At 37.4% G+C, this 25053-nt stretch overlaps 1 protein-coding gene across 34 annotated transcripts in view; it reads left to right on the plus strand.

The window, feature by feature from the left end:
• The first annotated feature begins 4 nt into the window (after positions 1 to 4).
• The window catches only part of MFF (mitochondrial fission factor), a 32082-nt gene continuing 7033 nt past the window's right edge, over positions 5 to 25053 (plus strand). The window contains exons 1-11 of one of the 34 annotated variants that reach the window (XM_064587172.1): positions 10 to 191; positions 1094 to 1232; positions 3478 to 3589; positions 4363 to 4540; positions 5456 to 5676; positions 6620 to 6789; positions 12933 to 13021; positions 15635 to 15709; positions 16969 to 17046; positions 20402 to 20560; positions 23889 to 23921. In XM_064587172.1, coding sequence (XP_064443242.1) covers positions 4503 to 4540; positions 5456 to 5676; positions 6620 to 6789; positions 12933 to 13021; positions 15635 to 15709; positions 16969 to 17046; positions 20402 to 20560; positions 23889 to 23921 — 863 coding nt within the window. In that variant the 5' untranslated portion in view covers positions 10 to 191; positions 1094 to 1232; positions 3478 to 3589; positions 4363 to 4502. The other 33 variants (XM_064587171.1, XM_064587179.1, XM_064587178.1 and 30 more) reach the window with 33 other exon arrangements.

Consider the following 25053-nt stretch of genomic DNA (forward strand, 5'->3'; position numbering starts at 1 on the left):
GCTACGGCTCCTGGCAAGGGCCAGCCCCGGCCGTTCTCGCGTCTCCGCCGGCCCGCTTTGGGCCGCTCCGGCCGCTGCTTTGCCCCGGCGCCGCAGTGCGCTCGGCCAACCGCCTCTAGGAGCGCCCAGCCGAACGCCCCGGGAGCCGGCGGGCGGCGGCCCTCGCCGCGGACCCTCCAGCGGGCCCAGGGGTGAGTGCTGATGCCTTCCCGACCCGGGACCCGCGACCCGCGGCCCGAGCCGGCCTCGGGCCTATCGCCGCGGCCGTGACCGTCCGGCCGACGGAGGGACCCGCGGTGGCCGCGGCCGGTCCATGGTGTCCCCGCGAGTCCCGACCTCCGGGCTCTGGCCTTTCCTCCTCCTCAGGACCTTGCCGCCTCCTCGGTCTCTGAGGAGAGCAGCACACGCTCCTGCGAACGTTTTGGGGCTAACCTGCCCCCACCTTTCTAGGTCGGGGTCTCACTGGGACAGTCTGGGGGAGGGGGGGAACACTGGGGGCGTCCTGAGAGCTTGAACGCGGAGCTTTGCTGGGGGTTTCCCCTCATCCTTCCCGGCCGAGGCTCTGGCCCCTTTCAGAACGACCTTGGACCAGACGCCAGCCGGCTTGACAGGTAGTTTTTTGTTTTGTTTTCTTCTTCTTTTTTTTTTTTTTGCTTTGTGGGAGATACGTGTGTTCGGAAAGGAAGGCGGTGCTGGAAGCCGGTCGGCGGCGGGGGCCCCGGGTCGGGTGGGTCTGTAAGCGCGCTTGCTCGCAGGTGTGGACGCTGGGAGTTAGTTGCTCCTCGATTTCCTTCCAGGAGCCGGGAAGCCGGGGGAGGAAAGCTCGGGCGCGGGTTCCGCCGAGCCTCCGACCTTCACCGGCAGGACGAGGCCCCTTGGATGGTGCAAGAACACCCCGGGCCGCGTCCTACGGCGTTAGAGCCAGGGGCGCTCTGTAGGCATGAGTACCCCTTCCACGTGGTGACCGCTCTTCACTGCGGCAGATAAGAAACGCCCCGCAGCCCTCGTTCCGCAGTGTGGAGCCCGTCGTATTCAAGGCTCCCATCCACCGAGAGACCTGACCCGAAGGACCTTAAATGTTTTCTCTCCCTAGATTGAAAGCATTTGTCTCTGTGTCCGTTTCGTCGGCTAATGAGATCCCAGAGGAAAAGCCCTCAGGAAAATGGATTTGGAAAGAATTAGGACGACTTCGTTATACTTCGTAGTCTTCTCCCCGTGTAATTAAATTATGTGTAGGACCTGCTATCTTTTTGGTTTCAAACGCTTGGGAATTGGTTTAGCTGTTCTTTCCATAAGGAAATTGTGTGTTCTATCCCTTCCTGTCCGATAGGGCTGCCTCGTTTCAGGATTACAAAGTTTAGCAGTTGCTTTCCTCCCTTCTGCTGTTGAAACTTGTTTTCTGTGGATTCATAAGCTTGTTTTAAAATTTGTGGATTTGTGGGGGTTTTTTTTTTCAAGTTTTTGGTGGCTTTTCTTTCCAAACTACAATTAATCCTGCATTACTACAACCTGATTTGCTAATGCACCTATTTTTAAAGTATAGTTGCTTGAAAAGAGAACAGAAACAGGGTGACCTATATAAAAACCTTGAACTAGGTCCACACAATAAGTGATAAAGAACCGGACTTTTTTTTTTTTTTTTTTTAATAATTGGAGAATTATATAAATCTTTGCAACCACAATCAATTTGACCCAAGTTGTTTCTGCGACTTCCTGGGCGATTTCTCTGGGTTCCAGTGTTCTAATATAGAAAATAAGAAAGTCAAGCTTGAATCATTTGTCCCAAATTTGGGACACTTTCCAGGAGTGGAATTTGACTTGATTCTAAATAGTATATGGATGAGGATTTTTTTCTTTTAGTTATGTTTTGGTTACATGTATTTATATATGTATGGTTTAAGGCAGTAAAAAAATAAAATACATTTAAGATGTTTAAAAGTTGAGTTAAAGAAAAACTTAAATGTAGGTTGAGAGTAAATGCACTGTGGGAATGTGGAAAAAACTATAAAATTGGTAAATTACTGGTATTTGGGAATTTGTAGGCTTAGAGATTAGAGGTCTAAAATCATCTGTGATTCTGAGAGAGATTTTGTCTCCTTAATTATATGACGGAGAATCGTGTACTGGCTGCCTAATAGATTCTAATGACAGAACCCCTGGAGTTAATATCTTAACTCCAAATGAGAAGTTTATTTTATGTATTGCCAAAAGATAATACCAAAAATGCTACAGTCTAATGAGGGAGGAAAAAAGATAGATTCTGATCTAATTAGGACAGTACAGTGTTATATCTTAGAAAAGTTCTATTTTTATTTTATTTTTTTATTTTTATTATTTATTTGACAGAGAGCGAGCGAGAGAGGGAACACAAGCAGGAGGAGTGGGAGAGGGAGAAGCAGGCTTCCCGCCGAGCAGGGAGCCCGATGCGGGGCTCGATCCCAGGACCCTGGGATCATGACCTGAGCCGAAGGCAGATGCTTAATGACTGAGCCACCCAGGCGCCCCTCTATTTACTTTTTAAATTTAAGTAGCTCAAATAGGCTACAGGAAAATTTGGCTTTTTCTAGAGGTTGTCTTTTCAGCATCTATCTTTATGATCTAAGTCTGTGATATTTTACAGGCTGACAGATTCTCATAAGATGTTGCTATAGAATGAAACTAATGAAATTTTGACCTCATGGGATGATGTATTGGTGGGAAGCCAATATGACTGAAATGCAGTAAATGGAGTGGGGAGAACAGCACATTTCAGGGAGATAGTGTTCTGGTTATTTGTGTCCCTTGTTTATTATAAAACTTCAATTTATAATGTCCCAAGACTATGATTATTTTGAGATACCTCTTTTTAATATCATATCTGAATATAAGCTTTTATTGTGCTTCATCTACACACAAGTATTGGAAGAGTTTCTCCTCTAGAAAGATGCACAAAAATTATAATAGAGATTGCCTGTGGGGACCTAGGTGGTTATAGGATAGGGTCTGGTGGGACACTGTGTTTTCTCTGAATGTTCTTGTGTGCTTTGTACCATGTGCATATATTACTGGTTCAAAATCAAATACTGACTGAAAGTTGTGAATGAAATAAATAGGAAATTAAATCAAGTATTGCATGAAAATAGCTGAATGAAAATTTAGCCAAAATGCATTTTTTCCTCCTTAATATATATCTATATACACATAAGTATTAAGATTCTTTCAAACTTAAATATTTTTCATCTGTCACATCTTTCTAAATTCAAATCAGAAATGATGACAGTTCTTTATCTTATCTTGCATTAACTAATGAATGATTGTAGGGCCCTGTCCGTGGGACTAAAATGGGTGGTAAGCTTGTTAATTTTTTCTGTGTTGTATTGGTTTCTTAATATAAGGTTGTGTATCTTTGGTGACTTACCATGTAGAGGATTTCCAGCAATGAATCCCTAATGTTGGTATCATGTAGGTTTTCAATGAGCTCCTATTTTTCTCCCCTAGGGACAAAAGTGGCTCTAAATCCAGCACAGGCACATTGAAGCGAGTTAAAGGATTTAATATGAAGCACAGAAGCAGATAGTGCCAAATAGCAAGCTGTAGTTGGTACACATTTGTGAGTAAAAATTTTGTCTTTTGAATCTATTTTCTTAGTCTTTAAACCATCTGCATGCCAGATCCTTAAAATTCACACATTTTGGTAAAGAATAAAGGAAGCAATTTAGCAGTCATAATTAGCCAGTTGTCAGGGCTTAGCACTCGGAGCAACCTCCAAGAACTCTCCTAAGCATCTTACTGAGGTAGTTCAAGGGTTGTAACGCATCTCTGACATGGAGTTTAGGAAATACCCCAGGTATGACTCACCTTTATACCGTCTTTACTTTTTATTGCCCTTGATTTATATATGATATCTTTTGCTGAAAATTCAGTGTAATTTGGCTTTTGAAGCCATTTCCTTTTAAGGAAACCATTACTTATACATCAATTTTTTAGGTTACGTCAGATATATTTATTTCTGCCCTTTACATTCTCTTCATGATTTCTTCCTTGTATTGTACTTAAGCCTTAAAAAAGAAAAGGACTTTTTCCCCTTTCAGAATATAATGATTAAAGGAGTCTTATGGCAAAAAAAAATTTTTTTTTTTTTACTCTGACTTCATATATTTATATACGTTTGATTATCCTATTTGGGAAATCATAAAATAGTGACTGTGTGTAAAATCATCTTTATGAGTTTTGAGGTATAGAATAACTCTGGGAGAAATATGAGAATTGGTTTTGTAAATCAAGTCTTAGAGATAATTTTAAGTAGATATTTACTTTTATTCATGGTTTTTTTTTAATGAATGAATTGTTGAAATACTGATTTTTATTCTTTCTTTTTTACAGCTGGAAAAGCAGTGTCCGTGTTGTTATGTACACCTCCAAAAAAGTTCAGATCTGTAGGGGAATTGTTGTATAAAGTAAACTGAACTACAGGGTAGCAGTATCTTAATAGCTATTCTAGACGTGTATTTACTGTATTAAAAATGAGTAAAAGAACAAGCAGTGACACACCCCTAGGAAGGTCAGTGACATTTTATTCAGTTGAGCTGGTACTGTAGGCTTGAGAGATAGTGGCTTTAAAGCTGATTGCCATCGGCTAACCATGCTCTTTTACACTTCTTTCAACATTTTGTATTTGGGGGTAACTTTTCTCTGCATTTTCCTGAAGCATGGATCCTTCTCTAATTTAGAAAGTTATTCAGTGCATTTGTACTGTCTTTCCCCATTAAGGCATGTTATGCTTTTTAAAAAATATACATGTAAATATGAAATTAAATACAGGTTAATGTGAAGCTTTTAATCCCACGAAACGAATGCATCCAGGAAGGATTCATTGCTACATATTCTATATTTGGTGTTCATTGCATCTCAGTCACCAGGTATACATTCAGTAAGAGAAGTTTGAATTTGTATCTTGTGATTTTTCAGGGGAATACATTTTTTAAATAAATTTAGAATTAGCCTTATTTACTTTATGAATTTGATTTTCATCATTAAAAGGTTTTATTTTTTTCATGCACGACAGCAATTCCTAATTTATTTTTATAAAATCCTAGCAGCTTTCCCTCAAATTATTAACTAGGAAATTTTAATTTAAGTTTTATTTCATTCATTTTTGATTTATAAGCTGCATGCATAGCTATGCAGAGAGAAAGGTAGTGTATATGTGTGTGCACATTTGTTTTGTGGTTATACAATAATTTAAAATTTTGCTTTTAACCAATATCCTTAGGGTGCCAGTTCAGCTGATAAGTGAGAAGGCATTATGTTGAGGAAAACATTTTCTTCAGTCTTTTACTTTTCCTTTGTACGTATTCACTACTCACAAATGAGAAGTCTCCTTTTGCGCTTCCTACAAGGTATTGTCTTCTAACTTCACTTCGTAAAGAAGACTGACATTTTAACAGTCACCCCGTCTTTAAATTTTTGCCCACAGAGTGAGTGGGGCAGCATTTCCTTCTCCCACTGCTGCTGAGATGGCGGAAATTAGTCGAATTCAGTATGAAATGGAATACACCGAAGGTATTAGTCAGCAAATGAGGGTCCCGGAGAAATTAAAGGTAGCACCACCAAATGCTGACCTGGAACAAGGATTCCAAGAAGGAGTTCCAAACGCTAGTGTCATTATGCAGGTTCCAGAGAGGATTGTTGTAGCAGGTATTTGACATTTGTTTATGAAGTTACCTGATAAGTCTTTGTTTTATGTATTTTTATGAAAACTTCTGGGTTTTTCAAAATACTATTTAGAAAAGGGGATGGGAAATACAACTTTACATTATTTTCAAAAGTTTTATTATAATCGCCTGAAATTTCAGACAGTATTTTTTACTAATTGAACTAATTGAGACATAATTTACATACATAAAATACATGTAATTTTTAAGTGTGAAGCTTGATGAGTTTTGACAAATGCATATACTCCTGTGACCTTCTACCACAGTCTAGATATAGAACATTTTCATTACCCTGAAAGGTCTCCTTGTGCCCCATCTCCTTAAGTTCCTCCCGCCTCAATTCCAGGCAACCATAATCTCCTTTCTATAACCAGAGACTAGATTCATCTCTTCTAGAGTTTCATATAAATGGAATGATACAGTTCATACTCTTGGGTCTGGCTTTTGCTTAGTGTAATGTTTTTTGAAATTCTTTCCTGTTCTTGCTTGTATCAGTTGTTCATTCCATTTTATTGCTGAGTCCTATTCCACTATTTGCATATACCACAATTTGTTTGTGAATTCACCTATTGATGGAGATTTGGGTTGTTTCTTGTTTGGGTCTGTTAGGAATAAAGCTTCATTAAAGTACAAGTTCTTGTAGAGATGTGTGTTTTCATATTTCTAGGAGTGGAATTGCTAGATTATACCATAAGTTATGTTTAACTTTATGAAAACCTGTCAAGCTGTTTTTGAAATTGATTGTACATATTATGTTCCCATCAGTGGTGTATGAGAGTTTCCATCGCTCCACATCCTTGCCAACACTTTGTACTGTCAGTCTTTAATTTTAGTCATTGTAGGGGATGTGTAGTGGCAGATACATTTTAATAAAACCACTGTCTTTTAAAACCTCCCTCCTTTCCTTTTTATTTTTTTACTCCCAGGAAATAATGAAGACATTCCATTTTCAAGACCAGCAGATCTTGACCTTATTCAGTCAACTCCCTTTAAACCTCTGGCACTAAAAACACCACCTCGTGTACTTACACTAAGTGAAAGACCACTAGATTTTCTGGATTTAGAAAGACCTCCTCCAACCCCTCAAAATGAAGAAGTAAGTAGAGTTTTAACATCAACTGAATTTGAAATATAGACAAAAGCAAAAGGTAAAGAGGATTGAAAGCTAGAAATCCTACATTAGTAATATGTAATGAAAGCCTTCCACATGGACCATTGCTTACTATAAATTCTGGTATATAGATACCTCAAATAATTTTTTAAAATTTAAATGTTATGTTTCAGGAAAATGGAAGTTTTGTGGAAATTATTAACATTCACATGGTCTAGGAGTTATGGCCAGGGGTTATACCTTAAGCAATACTGAAAGAGTTGGGAGTTTAGCATAGAAAATTAATGCGTCACTTTGTTACAAAAGAAGTCTGGCAAACAGGGCAAAGAAAGCTCTTTTTTTCCTTGATACCACCTCGTCTCCCTGCTTGCTAAAAAGCCTGACTAAGTTAATGTACCTTGTAACATTAATAGCCCTGTTGACCTAAATATGGCAGCTTCGACTAATGAGGTGTTAGTAGCAAAGTTCAGATCTTGCCTCTCCCATTGATTCAGGGCCAATCTTGTAAAATTTCTTTCCTGTGATGATACTTAGAGTTGCAGCTTTTACACTGTAGCTTCTGAACTTCTGTGTTGTCATGAAGCTAGTATAAGACAATGTGCAAACATGTTTTTATTGATAGTGGAACTGCCTGTGTGTCATTGTTCATGTTAGTCCTTACCAACGAGGGTAAAGTATCCATATAACCCAGGGGAGTGCAGTGTCCTGGTACCGGGGATGGCCTGTTCTTAGGTTGAAAGTTTCTGCTGAGGTAACTGAGATAATATAGGTGCCAGTTTGGACATTCTAGATATATGCTTGGTGAAAAGCACTAAATTTGAGTGTTCACATGGTGAAAAGGCACTGAGATACTTGTAGAATTGTATTTATTTAACAAACATTATTTGAGCTTTTGTGTAAGACCCTGTGTGGTGAGATAGAGTTTCCGCATGGTGGCATGAGTGAGGGAAAGACACCAACACACACAGAAGATACGAATTCTTAATAGCAGAGAATAATGAAAGGTATGAGTATCATCATGCGAGAGGAAAGGTATCAATCATAGCATGCTTTCAGTTAGAGGCCCTGCTTCCTGGCCCCCCAAAAGTTCCCAGTGGAAATTGCTGCTGTGGATAATAATATCTTAGAGTGAGGATTCTACCAGGGGAGAATATGCTTCGAGTTTTGTTTTCCTTTTGATCTTTCTGCTCCCACTGTTTTAGTTACTTAACTGTCTACTTGGTGAGAAGAACTGATTGAAAGCAAGTCAGGCACTTTCTTGAGTGATTACTTTCCCAGGATTGCCCTCAATAGACCTATGGGGTTTACTCCTGCAATAGTAGGAGTACATTTAGTCAAAAGTGATAAATGCCCAAAGTACATAGCACTGGAGTGAAAAACTTAGGCTGAGAATGAGACCTAATTCTGAAGGCCTACTTTGCTACTTACTAATGACATAACCTTGGGTAACTTACTTAACAATTCCAAGGCTCATCTCTAAAAGAAAGATAAGAATAATGCCAAGTGCTTAAGATTATTGTGAGAATTAACTATAATAATGTGTGTAGTGTGTTTAGCACATGTTCTAATTTATGTTAAAAGCTTGTATGTTTAAATATTATTGTTATAAAAGTTGAGATCCTGTGGCAGGAGCCAAATCCTGAGAAGCAAGAGAGGCGTTTCAGACATTAGTTCCAGCTGCCTATTGAAAGGAAGGCAAAGACGATGATCTGTATTTCAAGTCCACGGAAGGGTCAGGCAGCCTTTAAGACAATCAACCTCTTGACTAGAGGAGAAAGGAAAAGAACCAGAATTCTAGTAGCTTCTAGAAGATGGATTGAAAGAGGAGGCAGTAAGGCCCTGAGTGCTGCATTGATGATTCATTCAGATGCTAGTCAGAACCTATGAAGTGAGATCCCCTGAATCATTGACTCTGGAGTAGTCATTTTACAGCATATGCCAAGGTTTCTTAACCTCAGCACTGTTGACATTTTAGACTGGATAATTCTTTGTTGTGAAGGCTATCCTTTTGCATTGTAGAATGTTTAACAACATTCTTGATCTTTGTGTACTAGATACCAGTGGAATCCTCCAAATCATGAAAATCAGAAATGTCTCTAATAGCTAAAAAAAGGTGGAAATAACCCCAGTGTCCATCAACTGAAGAATAGGTACACCAAATGTGGTATATCCATATAGTGGAATATTACTCAGCCATAATAAGGAATGAAGTACTTATACATTATACAACGTGCATGAACCTTGAAAACATTATGCTACATCGAAGAAGCCAGACAGAAAAGGCCATGTATTTTATGATTCCACTTACATGAAATATCCAGAATAGGCAAATCCATGGAGACAGAAAGCAGATTAGTGGTTATAAGTTCTTAATAGCAGAGAATAATGAAAGGTATGAGTATCGTCATGCGAGAGGAAAGGTATCAATCATAGCATGCTTTCAGTTAGAGGCCCTGCTTCCTGGCCCCCCCAATCCACTGGATTGAGGAAAAGGGGAATTGGGAATGACTGCTTAATCATTATAGGATTTCCTTTTGGGTGATAAAAATGTTCTGGAACTGGGTGCCTGGGTGGCTCAGTTGGTTAAGCGACTGCTTTCGGCTCAGGTCATGATCCTGGAGTCCCTGGATCGAGTCCCGCATCGGGCTCCCTGCTCTGCAGGGAGTGTGCTTCTCCCTCTGACCCTCCCCCCTCTCATGTGCTCTCTCTCTCATTCTCTCTGTCTCAAATAAATAAATAAAATCTTTAAAAAAAAAAAAAAAGTTCTGGAACTAGGTAGAGGTGACGGTTACACATTTGAATGCGTCAAATACACTGTATTGTATAGTAGTTTAAAATGGTGAATTTGGGGCGCCTGGGTGGCTCAGTTGGTTGAGCGACTGCTTTCGGCTCAGGTCATGATCCTGGAGTCCCGGGATCGAGTCCCGCATCGGGCTCCCTGCTCAGCGGGGAGTCTGCTTCTCCCTCTGACCCTCCTCCCTCTCATGCTCTCTGTCTCTCATTCTCTCTGTCTCAAATAAATAAATAAAATCTTTAAAAAAATAAAAAATAAAATGGTGAATTTTATGTTATGTGTAGTTTATCACAAAAATAAAGGAAAAATTTTCTCCATTCATTGCCAAATGTCCCCGAGGGCAAAATCATCCCTAGTTGAGAACCACTGGTCTATGGCAAGAAAGGAGACTACAAGAAGGTGGCTTATGAAGAAGGCTATAGAAATTGTTGTCTAAAATGTTGTCTGATACGAGGAATAAGTTTGCAGAAAGTAATTGCACTTGGATTCCTAAACTGGCTTGAAGAACCCAAGGGAACCCATGGAGAGGGCTTAAAGCATGATGCAGATAATCCCCTTGCATAGACAGGGTTTGTAAAATCTGGAGGCTTGGCTGGTAGAGAGGAAGTTGATGAACCCTTTCAGTATACCTAATCTGTATTTGGAAGGCAACTCTGGGACATGACCATTGCTTGATGATTCTACCCACAGGAAACTAATAAAGGAACTGAACGGTAAACTGATCTGGGTAAGAAACTGCAAAATAACCAAATCATGACAGTTCTTAGTGTTCTTAGCATTGATTAGGCAGTATAAATGAGGAGGGAGGAATTTTAAGCCTATTATCAGACACAGAAGACCCTGAGACCTACAGGAGGTTACCTGAAGCTGGGAAACTTTCTCAGCTTCCGGACTGAATACAAGTTTTTAAATGGGTAATCAGTGCCGGTCGGGTCTGAATGAATTGAATTGTCAACTAGATTTCAGTAAAGCTGGAAAAAAATAATTTTTAAAAATAAATAAAAACCTTGGATTGAAAAAACCACCACCATGACTGAACTAAAGTGTGGAAGTTTTTAAAAGATATGTTCCTTATCACCTCAGGCTGTGTCCATGCACTTTGGTATTATAGGATACAAGTTGGTCATATCAGAAGGCATGACAAATGTATGTTTTTGTCTGAAGTTGCTTTTTCCCGCCATTATGGCAATAGTATCAAGCTTAGTGTTCCTGGTAAGTTGTCTTTAAATCAGATTTCAGATGGTGAAAATAACAGGCTTAGGATCCTCTAGTTTCCAGGCTGTGTTGAAGTTGTAGACATAATTTGTCTTCTGTCACTTCCTGTCCTGCTTAAATCTTAGTTCTCAAAACACAACAGCAGAAATAGTAGAGAATTCATCTTGATCCCTGCAACATGGAAGAGCTGTTCTCTAGGGAAAGTGAGCACAGCTGTGCAGCAGGTAGGAAGGCAGGGATCATTGGGATTCTCACAGATCACCCCAGTACTGTTTTCTGAATCAAGTGTACTTGATTGAGGAGGGAGGTGTTAAGCTATATACATATATATAACACCAATATATATGTGTGTATATATATGCATATATAACAATATATTGTTAAGTTATATATATATATTTAAGTTGTATATAACTTAACATACATATATATATTGCTTTGAAGTAATTTTTATTTTTGGTTTAACTGTAAAGAGCTCTTACCGTAGGCTCCAAACTGACTCCTTTTTTGTTTCTAGAAGTGTTTTTTTTCCCTTTTGCTCAAGTGGTTAAGTGTTTCATAACCCATAACCAAATTTAAACCATGCTCTGAAATTATGTACTGTATAGTGTGGTTTTAAATTTTGTTGTCATGGAATCTGGATTTATTCTCCATTGAAGGTGCTTGCAACCTGGTAATCTACTCTCAGGTTTTTAAAAAAATCATCACTAGGTACTGATTTGTGTTTTTTAAAATCTTAACTTTCAAGTTCCTTGGTTCACATACAAATTGTCCTTTATAGTAAAGTTTACTTTTTAAAAAAAAAACGATGAAGTTGCCATGGCTATTTCTAGTTAAAAACAAAAAAACCCTAAACAGGAAAGTTAGTGATTACCATTGTTCTATTGCTCTGTAATAACCCACATTAAGTGGCTTAAAACAGAAAGGAAGAACCAAAATTTCATTTTGCTCATGGACCCGGATTCTGTGTCTGAGGAATTTGCAGCTGGCATGATGGGGAAAGCTTGTTTCTGTTTTTCAACATCTGGGTCTAAGCTAGGAAGTCTCAGAGCTAGGGATGACTCTGGATGACTCTATAGCCTGAGTCTACAATCATCTGACGGTTTACTCCCATGTCTGTTGATACTGGCTCAGTTGCTGGTGGGCGCACCTACACGTGGCCTTTCCACGTGACTCGTGGGCATCTTCACATCATGGTGCCCCTGTTCCAAAGATGAACGGCTTAGGGAAGATAGGCAGAAGCCTTATTGCTGTTTATGACCTAGTCTCAGAAGTCACATTGCATCATCTCTACAGCAGTCACCAGCCCAACCAATTGCAAAGGAAGGGAACATAAATCCTGTCCCTTAATGGAGAAGGTCAGTGATATATTCTGTAAGAAGAGAGCATGTGGGATGGGAGATTGTGGCCATTTCTGGAATGCCAAAACCTTTAAGCTAGTACCAAGGCTTTTTTTGGTCTAGTTTTCAAATATCCAACCAAATCTGAATTTGTTTTAACCCCAGAAGCCTGGAACATTTATTTGTAATACAACTACATCCCATTTCCTATAATATACATGCCTTTAAAAACTGTTGTAAATTGTTCTTAATATAAATGTGTTATATGAATTACAATAAATAAAAATATAATGGTACCAAGTAAGATTGATACTTAAATAGAAACCAGGGGCGCATGGGTGGCTCAGTCATTAAGCATCTGCCTTCAGCTCAGGTCATGATCCCAGGGTCCTGGGATCGAACCCGCATCGGGCTCCCTGCTCGGCGGGAAGCCTGCTTCTCCCTCTCCCACTCCCCCTGCTTGTGTTCCCTCTCTCGCTCTCTCTCTCTCTCTGTCAAATAAATAAATAAATAAATCTTTATTTAAAAAAAAATAGAAACCAGAAGTAGTTTTTTTCAGTAGGTAAAGAAGCATTCCTAAGTTTATCTGCATTATAATAAGTAGGTGGTTTTTGTTTTGTTTTGTTTTGTTTTAACCTGTACTCATGCTTGGCAGCAATCTTGGTTATGTTCTCTGTAAATTTTGTGAATAACCTTGGATTAAGGTTCTTTTGATGCTAAGTAGCTACTAGGCTACTAAGAATATTTTCTATTCCTCTCCCTTTCCTTGTGCCCCACAGATCCGTGCAGTTGGCAGGCTAAAAAGAGAGCGCTCTATGAGTGAAAATGCTGTTCGCCAAAACGGACAGCTGGTCAGAGCTGACTCCATGTGAGTAGAACCACTGAGCAGTGTATCTCCTTCATTAGTTTTCTGTATGTATTCTCCTGTCTTTTTCTAAATAATTCTTTTTTTTACTCCCAAATATGAAAAAAAAAAGGGGGGGGGGGACCGTATGTGTTTCCTGCCTAAGAACCTAAGAAAAAAGTAAATAATTTGCTTTTAAGTGTTTGAAATCTATTTTACATTTACATCAATTTTACATTTTTGCAGTTATTTTTATAGCCTTAAAATATGCTGTGAGAGGTTTCCAGTAGCAATATCCTCTTTTATGTGTATGGCAGAATTCTAGAAGTATGATTTACTTATTTGGGGAATTGTTTATAAAGTATACTTAAGAGAGATTGATAAATGTAAGTGCTCAGTTCTGTGCAACCTTCAAAAATGTTTAGCATGTAGGTTGAAAAAACAAAACAAAAGGAAAACACTCTAAGTAAGTGTCTTTATTTTCAAGTTATTCAATTTGTCCTCAGATTGTGAACCAGCCCTTTCAGCTCTGCTTCTAAAGAGCCATGGTAAACAATGTAGTTTAGGCAAGTGGAATTGTTTTACTTTCCTTGGGTTATTGTTTAGCTCTCTGCCTACTGAGTCATTGAATTGTTAGATCCATTTCATCTTCCAAAAATACAAGTATGTTGTTTAAAGGGCTGTTTGTTTAAACTTTTCTTTTTTCTTTGGTTATATTATCATACTGTGATCTTAAAGCTACCCTGCTATAAGATGTTTTAGATCAGGCAGAATTTTTGGTGTTTCATTAAAATTAATGGATTTTTACAGATAAAATATCCCTTTAAAATCTAATCTGTTCAGAATTTTAAGTGTCAAATCCATTGGTGATTGTAGCTTTTTTAAATAGATGATTTAGATTGTTTATGTAAATTAATATATCTTCCTCATTACATTTTTGGTCAGTTTTCATGAACTCATTCATCATGAACCATATTTGATGCCAAGCATCCTGTTAGCTTCTCTGGGAACTGCAACAGAATCAGGAGATGGTACATCTCTCTCTGAGTTTGCAAATCTAGATAAAAGCGAAACACTTAAATGTATACACAGATAAAGTAGAGCACAGTACAATATACCATTTGTGTTAAACCACATCAAGTTCTAGTTTGGAACTGACTGAAGAATATACGGATGCAGAAGGGGCTTTGATGGGATTAGGCTCTCTCTTCTCTTGTGGTAGGTGCAAAGGAGAGCTGTAACTGCTCTGATTTCTTGGAAAATCTTGAAATGTCTCCCAGAGTAGTTCTAGTTATTCTGAAGGGTTATATAGGAAGACAGTAAGTGAAAATGAACATCTCTCTTCTTCAGGAAATATCTGAAAAGTTCAACCATTAGTATGACAATTTTTTATGGTAGTTATGTTTCTCTGAAGATACCTGATTGTCAGGGATGTCAGCTGGTCCATGAAATCCATTTTTCTAGAATATTTCCAGATATATTACACAAATAGTAAAAAGGCTACATAGTTGATGGCTGGGATAGCTTCTTGATATTTAGTACCTAACAGAATGATTAAGCATATGCCAGAGGGCTTTTGTTATTTTCTATTTGTAATATTTTTCAAGGTAGCAAAGGGTTCTAATAAACTTTTCTGTTATATGAAGATGTGGTTTATTATTTAGGTCTCTAATAAACTTGAAATTTCACACTAGTGAGATAAAAGCAGGACTATTTTAGTATAGCATCACTTTTGGTTTTTAAGTAACTATCGGTAGCTGAGTTGAGTTGAAGAGAAAGGAAACAGCTTTACTATGTTTGAAAACCAGCCTAGAGAGGTATAATTTAGAGTAGATGATTAGTTCATAGGTATTTTTGTAGTTTACCAATAACCTAAGTTCCTTATGACAGAGAAGATTAACAGAGTTAACTAATGTTTGCTTTCTTTTTGTGTTTCACTTGCCTTAATGGCACTTTCTAGATGTTTAACAAAACTGAAAATCTCATGTTTTAATTTTTGGTGGTAAAAATAACATGCATATTTAACTACATTTTCACAGTGAAATTCTTATATTACCATACTTAGATTAACCATACTTTTTTATTATGTATGTTACCATGTTATGGAAAGATGCTTGACCATCTTTTTGTTAATAATGTAACCTTGCTTTTTCTTCCCCTACCACTATTAATTTTAAAATTTATAATTGAATTCATTTGTAAGCCTTCTATATGTAATTAACGTTAGGAATTTTATATAATGAGCTTTATTATATGTTCAGTGTTGGTAGTGTGGTAACGAAGAAATTGTTGATGTAAAACAGCTACGTTTTACTTCCACTAATGTAGTTATTAAACTTTTGCTGTCTTTGCCTATTTTAGTCTCTTCTTTGTAATGTAAAATTAATTGTGTCATTGTGCATGAACCTTTGCCTGCCTCCATTTTATTTTATTCCTTGGCTTTAAGAGTAGAAGTACGTACAGACATAAGAGCAGGAGCACTGGCCTTTGTTTTCTTAATTGCTTTCAAGAGTTAGTAGGATTGATTATTGTCCGCTATTGACACAAAAAATGAATTCTGACCAGTAGACTTGTATCTAGCTTTTTCTTTCTGTTATAAAAGCTGAATATGTAAAAGAAGCATAATTGTTATTTAAGGTGGCACAGATCAGATTCTGCCCCAAGAAATAAAATTTCAAGGTTCCAGGCACCGATTTCTGCACCAGAGTACACGTAAGATTTTATCTGCTGTGCTTTTCACAACTAGGAGTTGTTTTGATTTTGCAGGCTTGTGTTATACTAATATTTCACTAAGTAATTATCATCACATAATACCCTAATGCTCTTACTGTCTGGCTTTTCAGTACCTGGGTTTTAGGATTTCTCGAACTGTCATCATACACTTTGTTAAGGAAAAAAAAAAAGAAAAAGACAACTGGACCAATTAAGGAAGTTATGTATGATTTGGAGTATAGCGGTGAAAGTAAAATGGAATAATTTACACATAAGGACCAAGCATCCTTTTTTATTTTCTTTTTTTTGCTTTCGTTGGCATATTAGTTCTCTATAGATTCAACTTAACCAGGTTTGGTGTCTGCCTTATTTTCATCCAGAAGGAGAATGGGGTTTAAGAGTGTTTGTCATTAAGTTTTTTTTTTTTTAATTCCATAGATTAAAATAATGCTTAGAAGAATGTTTTGAGATCATTTAAACCCATTCTTTCTCTAAGTGTGACAGAACAAGGTGTGGGAGTGACTGACCTCTTGTGGGGATATTTCAGCCTGCTGTATAGGAATTCAAGAGCCAACGCAGTTCATCACAGAAGTTGATTTTTCTCTTATTCTAGTTCTCTTATTATGCTTCTAGGAACCAGGAAATTGCCTTAGACAGTGGCAAAAAATTAAAGTTTTCTATTTAAAATTCTCAAGAGAGGGCGCCTGGGTGGCTCAGTTGGTTAAGCGACTGCCTTCGGCTCAGGTCATGATCCTGGAGTCCCTGGATCGAGTCCCGCATCGGGCTCCCTGCTCGGCAGGGAGTCTGCTTCTCCCTCTCCCACTCCCCGTTTGTGTTCCCTCTCTCCTCGCTGTGTCTTTCTCTGTCAAATAAATAAATAAAATCTTTAAAAAAAAAAAAAAAGAAAAGAAAAAAGAAATATTTAAAAAAAAATTTATTTTCAAGAGAAATGGGGCACCTGGGTGGCTCAGTTGGTTAAGCATCTGCCTTCGGCTCAGGCCATGATCTCAGGGTCCTGGGATTGAGCCCCACATCAGGCTTCCTGCTCCACAAAGAGCCTGCTTCTTCCTCTCCCGCTGCTTGCTGCTCCCCCTGCTTGTGCTCTCTCTCACTCTCTCTCAGTCTCTGTCTCTGTCAAATAAATAAAATCTTAAAAAAAAAAAAAAATGTTTTCAAGAGAAATGGTACAAAATTTGTGTTTCCATGAAAATTTTTTCTCCCCCTTTTCATGATTTTACTTTTACTGTTTTTTTTGGAAGAGGTTGGAGCCTCACCAAAGAGGTTATACCCTCACAGTTTGAGAAACATTGTTCCTGTGAAAACCCTTGGGGAAAGAGGTACTTGACTTTGGACTGATCTTTTAATAATGACATAGTTATGCCAAATAAATTTTCATTTAAATTTTAGTTCTCACATTGGCTAGTGTTGTTTACTTAACATTCATGTAGTAAGATTTCATATATGCATGAGGTGGATCTATTACTGATGAAATGATATGGTAAACATGAGTGCTTTCTTCAAAGTTTCCTAATCTTTTGTAAAAGAAAAAGATAAAGTTGAGATTTTGCTGTTTTATAACATTACTTAGATCAATTTATTATCAAAGTACATTTCTATTAAATTACTAATATTATAACATTTGCTTTAATAATCCCAGTGCCTTAGCAATATGTTTACTTTTTTGTTTTTCACAGTAGTTCACTTGTCAAAACAAAAAGTCACTACACCTTGGTTGGGTGGATGAGTGGACAGAGATGAAAATCCTAAAAGCACTGTTTCCTTCCAGTGCTGATGCCAGTCAGTGGTGGAAGTTCCAGCTAGCATCAGGCTGATTGCTAAAATGGGCTTATTCTTTTTTGTTCTTAAACTTATTCGAAAAAAAAAACACCTGCAAGACCACTTGAAGCTTTAAAAAAGAAAAAATTGCTAAAGTATTTATTGCTTCTAACTAGGGTAATTTTGGTCATTTGTGATTTAATCATTTGGTTCAACTGTAGATGGAAATAAATGTTAATCAAGGGCATTTAATCTATACCTATACTGCCCAAAGTGGTCAACAGTTTTAAAAATAGTTCCTGTTCTGTTTTTGGTATTTATGAAGGATTACCAAATAAATACAGAAAAGTAAGTTAAATTTCTTACTACTCTTTGGAACTTTTAACTTCTTTTGAGAAACAACCAGAAATCCAAGTGTGCTTTTGATGTTGGTTTTTGATGAAATAAATATCTTTACTAGTATTGATAAAGACTTAATTTCATCTTTTATCTTTCTACAATATTTTGTCTCATTAAGTTACAGTTGAGGAACCTGTAAGTTTTTTTCATTTGTTACCATATTCCAATTTTCATATGATCATGCGTAGAATCTTAGAATCAGCAGAGATCTTGTTGACTGTTTTCATGCTCAACCTTCTGTGCATTCCCTCCTAAGAATTCTTTGCAGCTATTCTGAAATTAGTTTATGCTTGACTACTTTATAAATGACCACCTGATTTCACATGTATGGACAGGAAATACTTGCACTTTTAGAACTTTAAATAAATAGTTCCTATCACTTGTTTCTGACAAAATTATTTCTCTCAAAGGAAGTAACCCTTCTGTAATTTTTAGTGGACAAAAATCCGTCAAACTTCTGTCGTGAATTTGGATTTAGTTTATTGACATTGTTGCTCTAAGATTATAATTCTAAATGCTGATTATTATAGCCTTTAATATGTTAGTGTGTAGCTAATGTATTTACTGATGCAGAATGATGTGCAAAGTGTTCGATTTAAGCCCTAAAATGCAAAGACAAAAACTTTAATTATTAAATCAGAATATTGTACCAGTTAGTCTTTTACAACTTAAGTTAAATTTAGCCCAGTTTGTTGGCAGCTCTATCAAGAGAATGTAAGTTGGATTGTTTGATTATAGTAATGCAGAACTGGCCTTCTTATTTCTGCTTCTGGTGACACTTTTCTAACATGAATTCAGTCTGGTCTCTCACAAAGAGCAAGAACTTCAGGTTTTCCCTGTACTCCCTAAAGTGAAGGCTGAGTAGAAGGTTTGTACCTAGACTTTGTATCCCAAATAATACTGATTTCTTTTTACTCTTCTTGGATGCTCAATGTGGGTTTGGCCAAGTATCATGGGTCAGTTGTTAAATTGGCTTATATATATTCCAGAATCTCTGGACAGACATTTAGGGTAATCATCCATGAGCCTGTACCTAGAAGTTTGCATTTATCTTGACAGCAATAGGCCAAATTCCTGTGAAGAATCAGCCGTGATAAATTAATTTCTCAATATGCCAAGATATGGCTTAGATCTTTCTCTTCTAAATAGTCTTTGGAAAACATGGCTTTCGTATTTATAATACTTCTCACTTAGGATTATCAAGACATTCAAAGTTATTCACAAAATTGTGGATTTTGTTTTTAATGTTTTTAATGTTCTAGGGACTCTGGGAATAACATTAGATGTCAGCTGTCCTTTCAAAAATGATCCCACTTATGTTGTGGTTTCCAAACAAAATGCATGTTAAGTTAGAAAAGATTACACAAGTCAAAATAAAAGATTTTCCTCTTTTCAGTTGTTCACTGTCTGCTCCACTTTCATTCTTTTGGATGAAATATACAAGGATGAGTTTTAGCCTAAGGGGTTTTGCCCTGACCCTGAGAAAAAGTGTTGAGCCCACATCCCAGGGTCATGGTCCTCCTATTGCAACAAAGCCTCTTAACATGACAAACCAGATGGCCAAGTCCTGGTATCACTTAAATACCTCACACCGCTGATCATGCCCTACCATTAAGCTGCTCTGTGAAAATACACCAAGCTCAAGAGTTTATGTTATAACTAAAATCGCTTCATTCAAGTATGTTTAGCTTCTATTAAGCACTGGCAGTGGAGCCAAGGAAATTGTGACTCTCGGCTTACACAGGGAAGAAAGATTAAGATTATGTCACCAAGAAGCCCAGAAATGGTTGTTTAAGACCCATCTGGAGAATTAAGAAATCTCCTGCCTCTGTTCACTCTCTGCACAGAATTGGGAGTAGTTTTATGTTTTAGTCATTTAGCTAGAGACCATATGCTTTAAAATAATGAAGCTATCAAAATGCTTTTGTTACAGCTTCCTGAAACTTTAATTCATTTTTAATTTACACATCCTAAACTCAGCTTGCTTCATTGTCTTTCTTTGTGAAGTATTTGAAATGGCGTTTTCATGGAATCACTTTGATTCGTGTGTTTGAGCTCTGACACTGTTCTACTAGAACTCTCTGTCTGAACCTTCTCACCACCCCTAAGTCACAGTGCAGTGTTGGTTGTGAGAGGTTTGATTGACTGGATTGGAATACATACACCGAATAAAGAACGCTGCTTCTCCAAAGCTCGGGGTTGACCCCACCGCTTGCTGTAGTTCTCTTCCTGCTCCAGAGTTGTTTTTTCACATTCAGTTGGCTTAATTTGATGTGTAAGGGTACACAGTCACAGATGTTGCACTGTAGCTGCTTTTTTTTAAAAAAACAATTTAATACTTTTATTAACTTGTTTGGTTTGACTGTTTTCGTAGGGGAAAGTGAAGGGTGGGAAAAGGGACAAGAAAACGAAGATAATTCTTAAAATATTAAGGGTTTGGGGAAACGGCTCAGCTGAAGTTTTATAAAAATCTGACTTGAGTGTTTTTCTCTTCATTTGCTGTGCTTGTGTGAACAGTGTGACACCATCGCCACAACAGATTCGGGTCTGTCCTCCCCCAGTGTTACCTGAAGATGGAGCTAATCTTTCCTCTGCTCGAGGCATTTTGTCGCTTATCCAGTCTTCTACCCGTAGGGCTTACCAGCAGATCTTGGATGTGCTGGATGAAAATCGCAGGTGATTGGCCATCAGTGACTCTTGCTGGCTGTAATGCATATTTTTTTGGCTCCTTGTTAGTGGACTGTGGTGTCTTCCTTTTGTGTTTGCACCTTCGTCTCTTTCCAAGATGAAGTGGTTTTAAACAACTTGCTTTGCTTTCTTTTAATTTGAAATTATTGTCCAAAATTCACATTTCACAAGATTCTGTTAGCTTCTCTTCAGTCAGGGAGAGTATTCAGTTAATAACTATATACAGGAAGTATAATGATTTTTTTCAAAGGCTTTGTTGACCTGTTCGGAGTACTTGACTCCATTGGAATATGGGGAGGCCTCCTGTTGGACTGAGTGTAGGATGTTGGACTGAAGCATACTGATTTTCTTTAGTAAGTCTTTTGATTGAAGCATTTATGATACTAATATTGTTGGATTAATGAAGCAAATCTGAGAGGACAGTATCAGTGTAGCTGCCAGGACACTTTTTTACTTTCCTTTTAGCTACGGATTTCTAGGCCTATACTGGAAATCCCAAGTGCTGTTATCTTTTTGGAAATACTGATATTTTTCAGTATTGATAACTTCTCTCACTTTTGAACATCCCCAAATGAAATCAGTAGTAGTACACTTAGGCTTGCTCATACAAATTCTTTTTGGCCATTATTTCAGATATTTTTTTTGCCCTTGCTTCTTCACTACATAGTGTTTTTAAAAGATAACATTTGGGGAGCTTTTTGGCATAGTGTGGGAAAGGTATAGGCAGTTTCATTTCAACTCCAAGCATTTTATCTAGTGACTCTGTGAGCCAGTGTTTGAATTTTCATGGTCATTTTAGTAGACTGTTCACTTTTGAAGAATTCCCAGTAAATTAAGCTGGCCCTTCCAGTAAACCTTGTTTCTTACCTTAGGAATTGATATGTCTTGTGGCTCGCTCTGAACAGACTTTCTTGTTGAGTGCTTTTGATCCTCATAGAAGCCTCAGAGGTTTTGCCATACTTCATGAACACTTGTCCTTACTGTCGACTGGTGTTTCTAAACCTTCCCAGGGTTGATGCAGTGCTATCCATTTGGGCCCCAGAACTTAAAGCTGCACCAGGAAAGAGCTTAAAACAGAAAGCTCGTAGCAGGGAAAAATTATATGTACATGTATGTGTATGTATGCATGTGTGTATACATATGCATCCCCCTCCCCAAAGGTTTAGAGGACTATCTGAGAGTATTTGTATTCTGTAAGAAGCAGCATGGTTCAGAAGAAAAAGCATGGATTCAGGGGGCCAGTCAGATTTGTCATGATCCGCCCCACTGAATAGCTAGCTGCATGAGGGCTTTGGACAAATTGCTTAGCTTCTCTGGGCCTCATTTTCTTCATTTATAAATAGAGGGATAATAATAGTATTACCTAGTTTTCTAGATTCTTGTGAGGACTCTTTCCGCCCCCACCACCATCTTTATATAAGATATAGGTAATAATGGCCTCAATCAAATTCCTTATTTAGGGTCATGGCAGATGCTTCCAACGATATTGAATATGAAGTACCTGGCACTTAAGAACTGATCTTCCCAAAGGCCTATTTTCTAAAACTCCCTCCTTAAAATAGGTTTATTCTTCACCAGGTACCCTCTTTTACTTTTTAATTACGGTAGGTCCTTAGAAGAGACCAGATTATGAGGTCAAATTTTGTCATATCAAATGCTATTACAGGGAAAATATCTGAATGAGAAAGATATTTATAAATTCGATATAAATTAAGTGATTATGGCTTCACAAAACAGTCCTCCGTAATGGAAAAGAATTTTGCTTCAAGTTCAAAAATACAAAATCAGAAATCTTACTATTCTAGAATTTACTTTGTATTCTTTTATTATGAAAAGCTGTTTTGAGCCCTAAATGAAATTTTCTTTATTTTTTAATGTAATGAATTGATAGCTTTAAAATCCATTTTCTGAAAGGAATGATCTTTTCTTGTTTACTTAAATGAGATTTTTAAAATTCATGAAGTAATTGTGTTAATAATTCTTTGCTCCTGGATACACACCATTAGTTATTACCTTGGAGCCTGGAGGGTTAGATTCTTATTAGTCTTACTGGATGCTTTCATTATTGAAAGGGTTCCTTTTTTCTTTTTTTTCCCCTCCATGATTAAATTAAATTTCTTATGATCTAAATGTTGAACAAGATTTAATCAGAATTGTAACCAAATCAGTTTTTATTTCTACAAGAGAACTGTCTGGCATGACTTTGCAGATACAAGAAGTAGGAATGTGAAATTTGGATAATGTTCTACTTGCATGATTATTAAAATAATACTGCTTATAAAGTTTTAAGTGCTTTTATGTTCCTTGCTCTATATCATTTTTTTCTTTTCAATTTTATTACTCTTGGTGGTTATGCTAATGCAATATCCTATCTTTGGTCTTCTGCCCTCACATTAGGTACAGTTAAATTAAGCTAGAACTATTTGGCAGAAAGAAAGAAGGAAAAAAACTTCCTGCCTGCCTTATTATCAATGCAGATTCACAGTTGCTTGATAGAAGAACAATTTTTAGTTGACATTTTAAGGAACATTGTGGAAAGGTTTATGTACTATATTTTTGTTTTCTCCTCTTATGAGAACTTATTTGGTCTAAAACCAAGCTCCACATGGAGACAAAGCTAAATCCTTGGTACACATTAGAAAAGTTTATTTACACAGGTCAGTGCTGTGCATTTGGAAAATTGATGTATCAAAAACTTCATTGCTATTCTGTTGTGTTTAGTCCTTGGCTGCTCAGGAAATGCCCGTGTCTCCTGACATCTCCTAGAACTCCATATCTCATTCTCCAGTGCAAAATATTGACATTTAAAAAAAGAAACTTAATTCTCATGTAAGAACATTATTTAAATATCAACAGATTAGTCATGCTTAGCATGCTTAAGTTTTATCTTTAGAAGGAGCTTGATTATTTTTATACAGTTTTTCTTGAGCAGATTGTATTGGCTTTGAGTGAATAGAATACAAAATCATTGTGTAAATAATTGATATCTTTGCAAGTATGCATATAAATATATTACTGTTTATTCACCATAGCGGTGTCCGTTTTTTTAGTGAAGAAGCACATACTTTATTAAGTCAGAGCATTTATTTACTCAAAAATGTTAATATACAAGTTGGTGCTAGAACTTGGAGAACCTTAGATCTCTTTCCCTTTTGCCACTTTAGTTACAAAACATTATTGTCGAATATATGATCAAACTTAAAAAGATTTTTTTAATGTATTAAATCATACTTACGGTAGAAAGTGGTACTTGAAGTTTCTAACTTTGCCAAATACCTGTCTAATTTACTTTTATATTATATGTGTCAATTGCCAGTGTGAGAAGACAAAATGAAATACGTTGTGAAAGGTAACTGTATTATTTTCTGGCTCTGCATTATAAAAGGGAAATCTCTGTGGTGGAATATGTTGAATATGGCAGATCCATTTGAACATACAGTATGAATTTTTTAAGAAGAGCTTTAGGTAGCACATAGCGGGTGCTTCATTTAGTTGACCATTCTCCTCCTATAAGTGTAACAAGACTGTAGTGAAGTAAGTTTTCCTAATGCCACAGAGGGAATATATGAGTAGGATGGGACGATTTAAAAACCTGTTTCAAGCATACGTGATTTCTCACTGTTCTTTATTTAGCCAGCATGATAGAAGTCTAACATGTCTCCCCTGAAAGTCTCTGAATCTCTTATCCTCTAGGCCCCAGAAATTTCTTTAAGCACCAGTAGTGCCTTTAAGGAAATGTACAAGCTAAACATTAAAACTTCCTTGTATGAATTAACTCGACAGAAAGTAGTGATTTGTATTGTAACCAAAATTCTACAGCTGTACCAACTTACAGAAAAAACTAATTCGTTTGGTATTAAATGTTTACCAAAATTAAGTATTGCCTTGATACTTCCAATTCAGGCAAAAACCTCATCAGTATTTAGAGAATGAGACATTTAAAACAGAAGGTAATAATTCTTAAAATCCTCATATGGACCCTATAGCTCAGCCTCCTTTCTCTGGTTTGTAAACGTTGCTGATTACTTTTGGGGGAATTGACCAGGAACCACAGAGAGCTTTTGTTTTCTGATTTTTAAAAATGAAATTCATTGCAAAGGTTACTGCTTACCTAAGTAGAGAACGAACTGTCCTCTAGAACCAAAGTATGTACTGAAACTGATGAAAAGCCCCACAGAGTTGTCCAGTGCACCTTAGTCTTCATTCCCAGCAGCCCTATATGTCACTCCTGGTTGTCTCAGGATGAGACTCACACATGTGATTGTACTTTGTAATGTGCCATCACGTAGCCCTCAGAGCCTGTGCTCAGACCGCTCCAGCTCCAGAACCAAGGCTTACGGCTTTGCTCTCCAGAGCCGAAGTTTGAATGAGACACAGCTACGTTAAGGTATCAGGCGTGAATCAAATGAGGTGGGAGGGAAGGAATTGTGGGAAATGGGAGTTACTTGACATGTTTAGTTTTCGAGACAGGGCTGCTGTTG

This window comes from Mirounga angustirostris, unplaced genomic scaffold (assembly GCF_029215605.1).
Source record: "Mirounga angustirostris isolate CCGP_5_RB_7025 unplaced genomic scaffold, mMirAng1.0.hap1 SCAF_3, whole genome shotgun sequence".
In the NCBI taxonomy this organism is placed as follows: Eukaryota; Metazoa; Chordata; class Mammalia; order Carnivora; family Phocidae; genus Mirounga; species Mirounga angustirostris.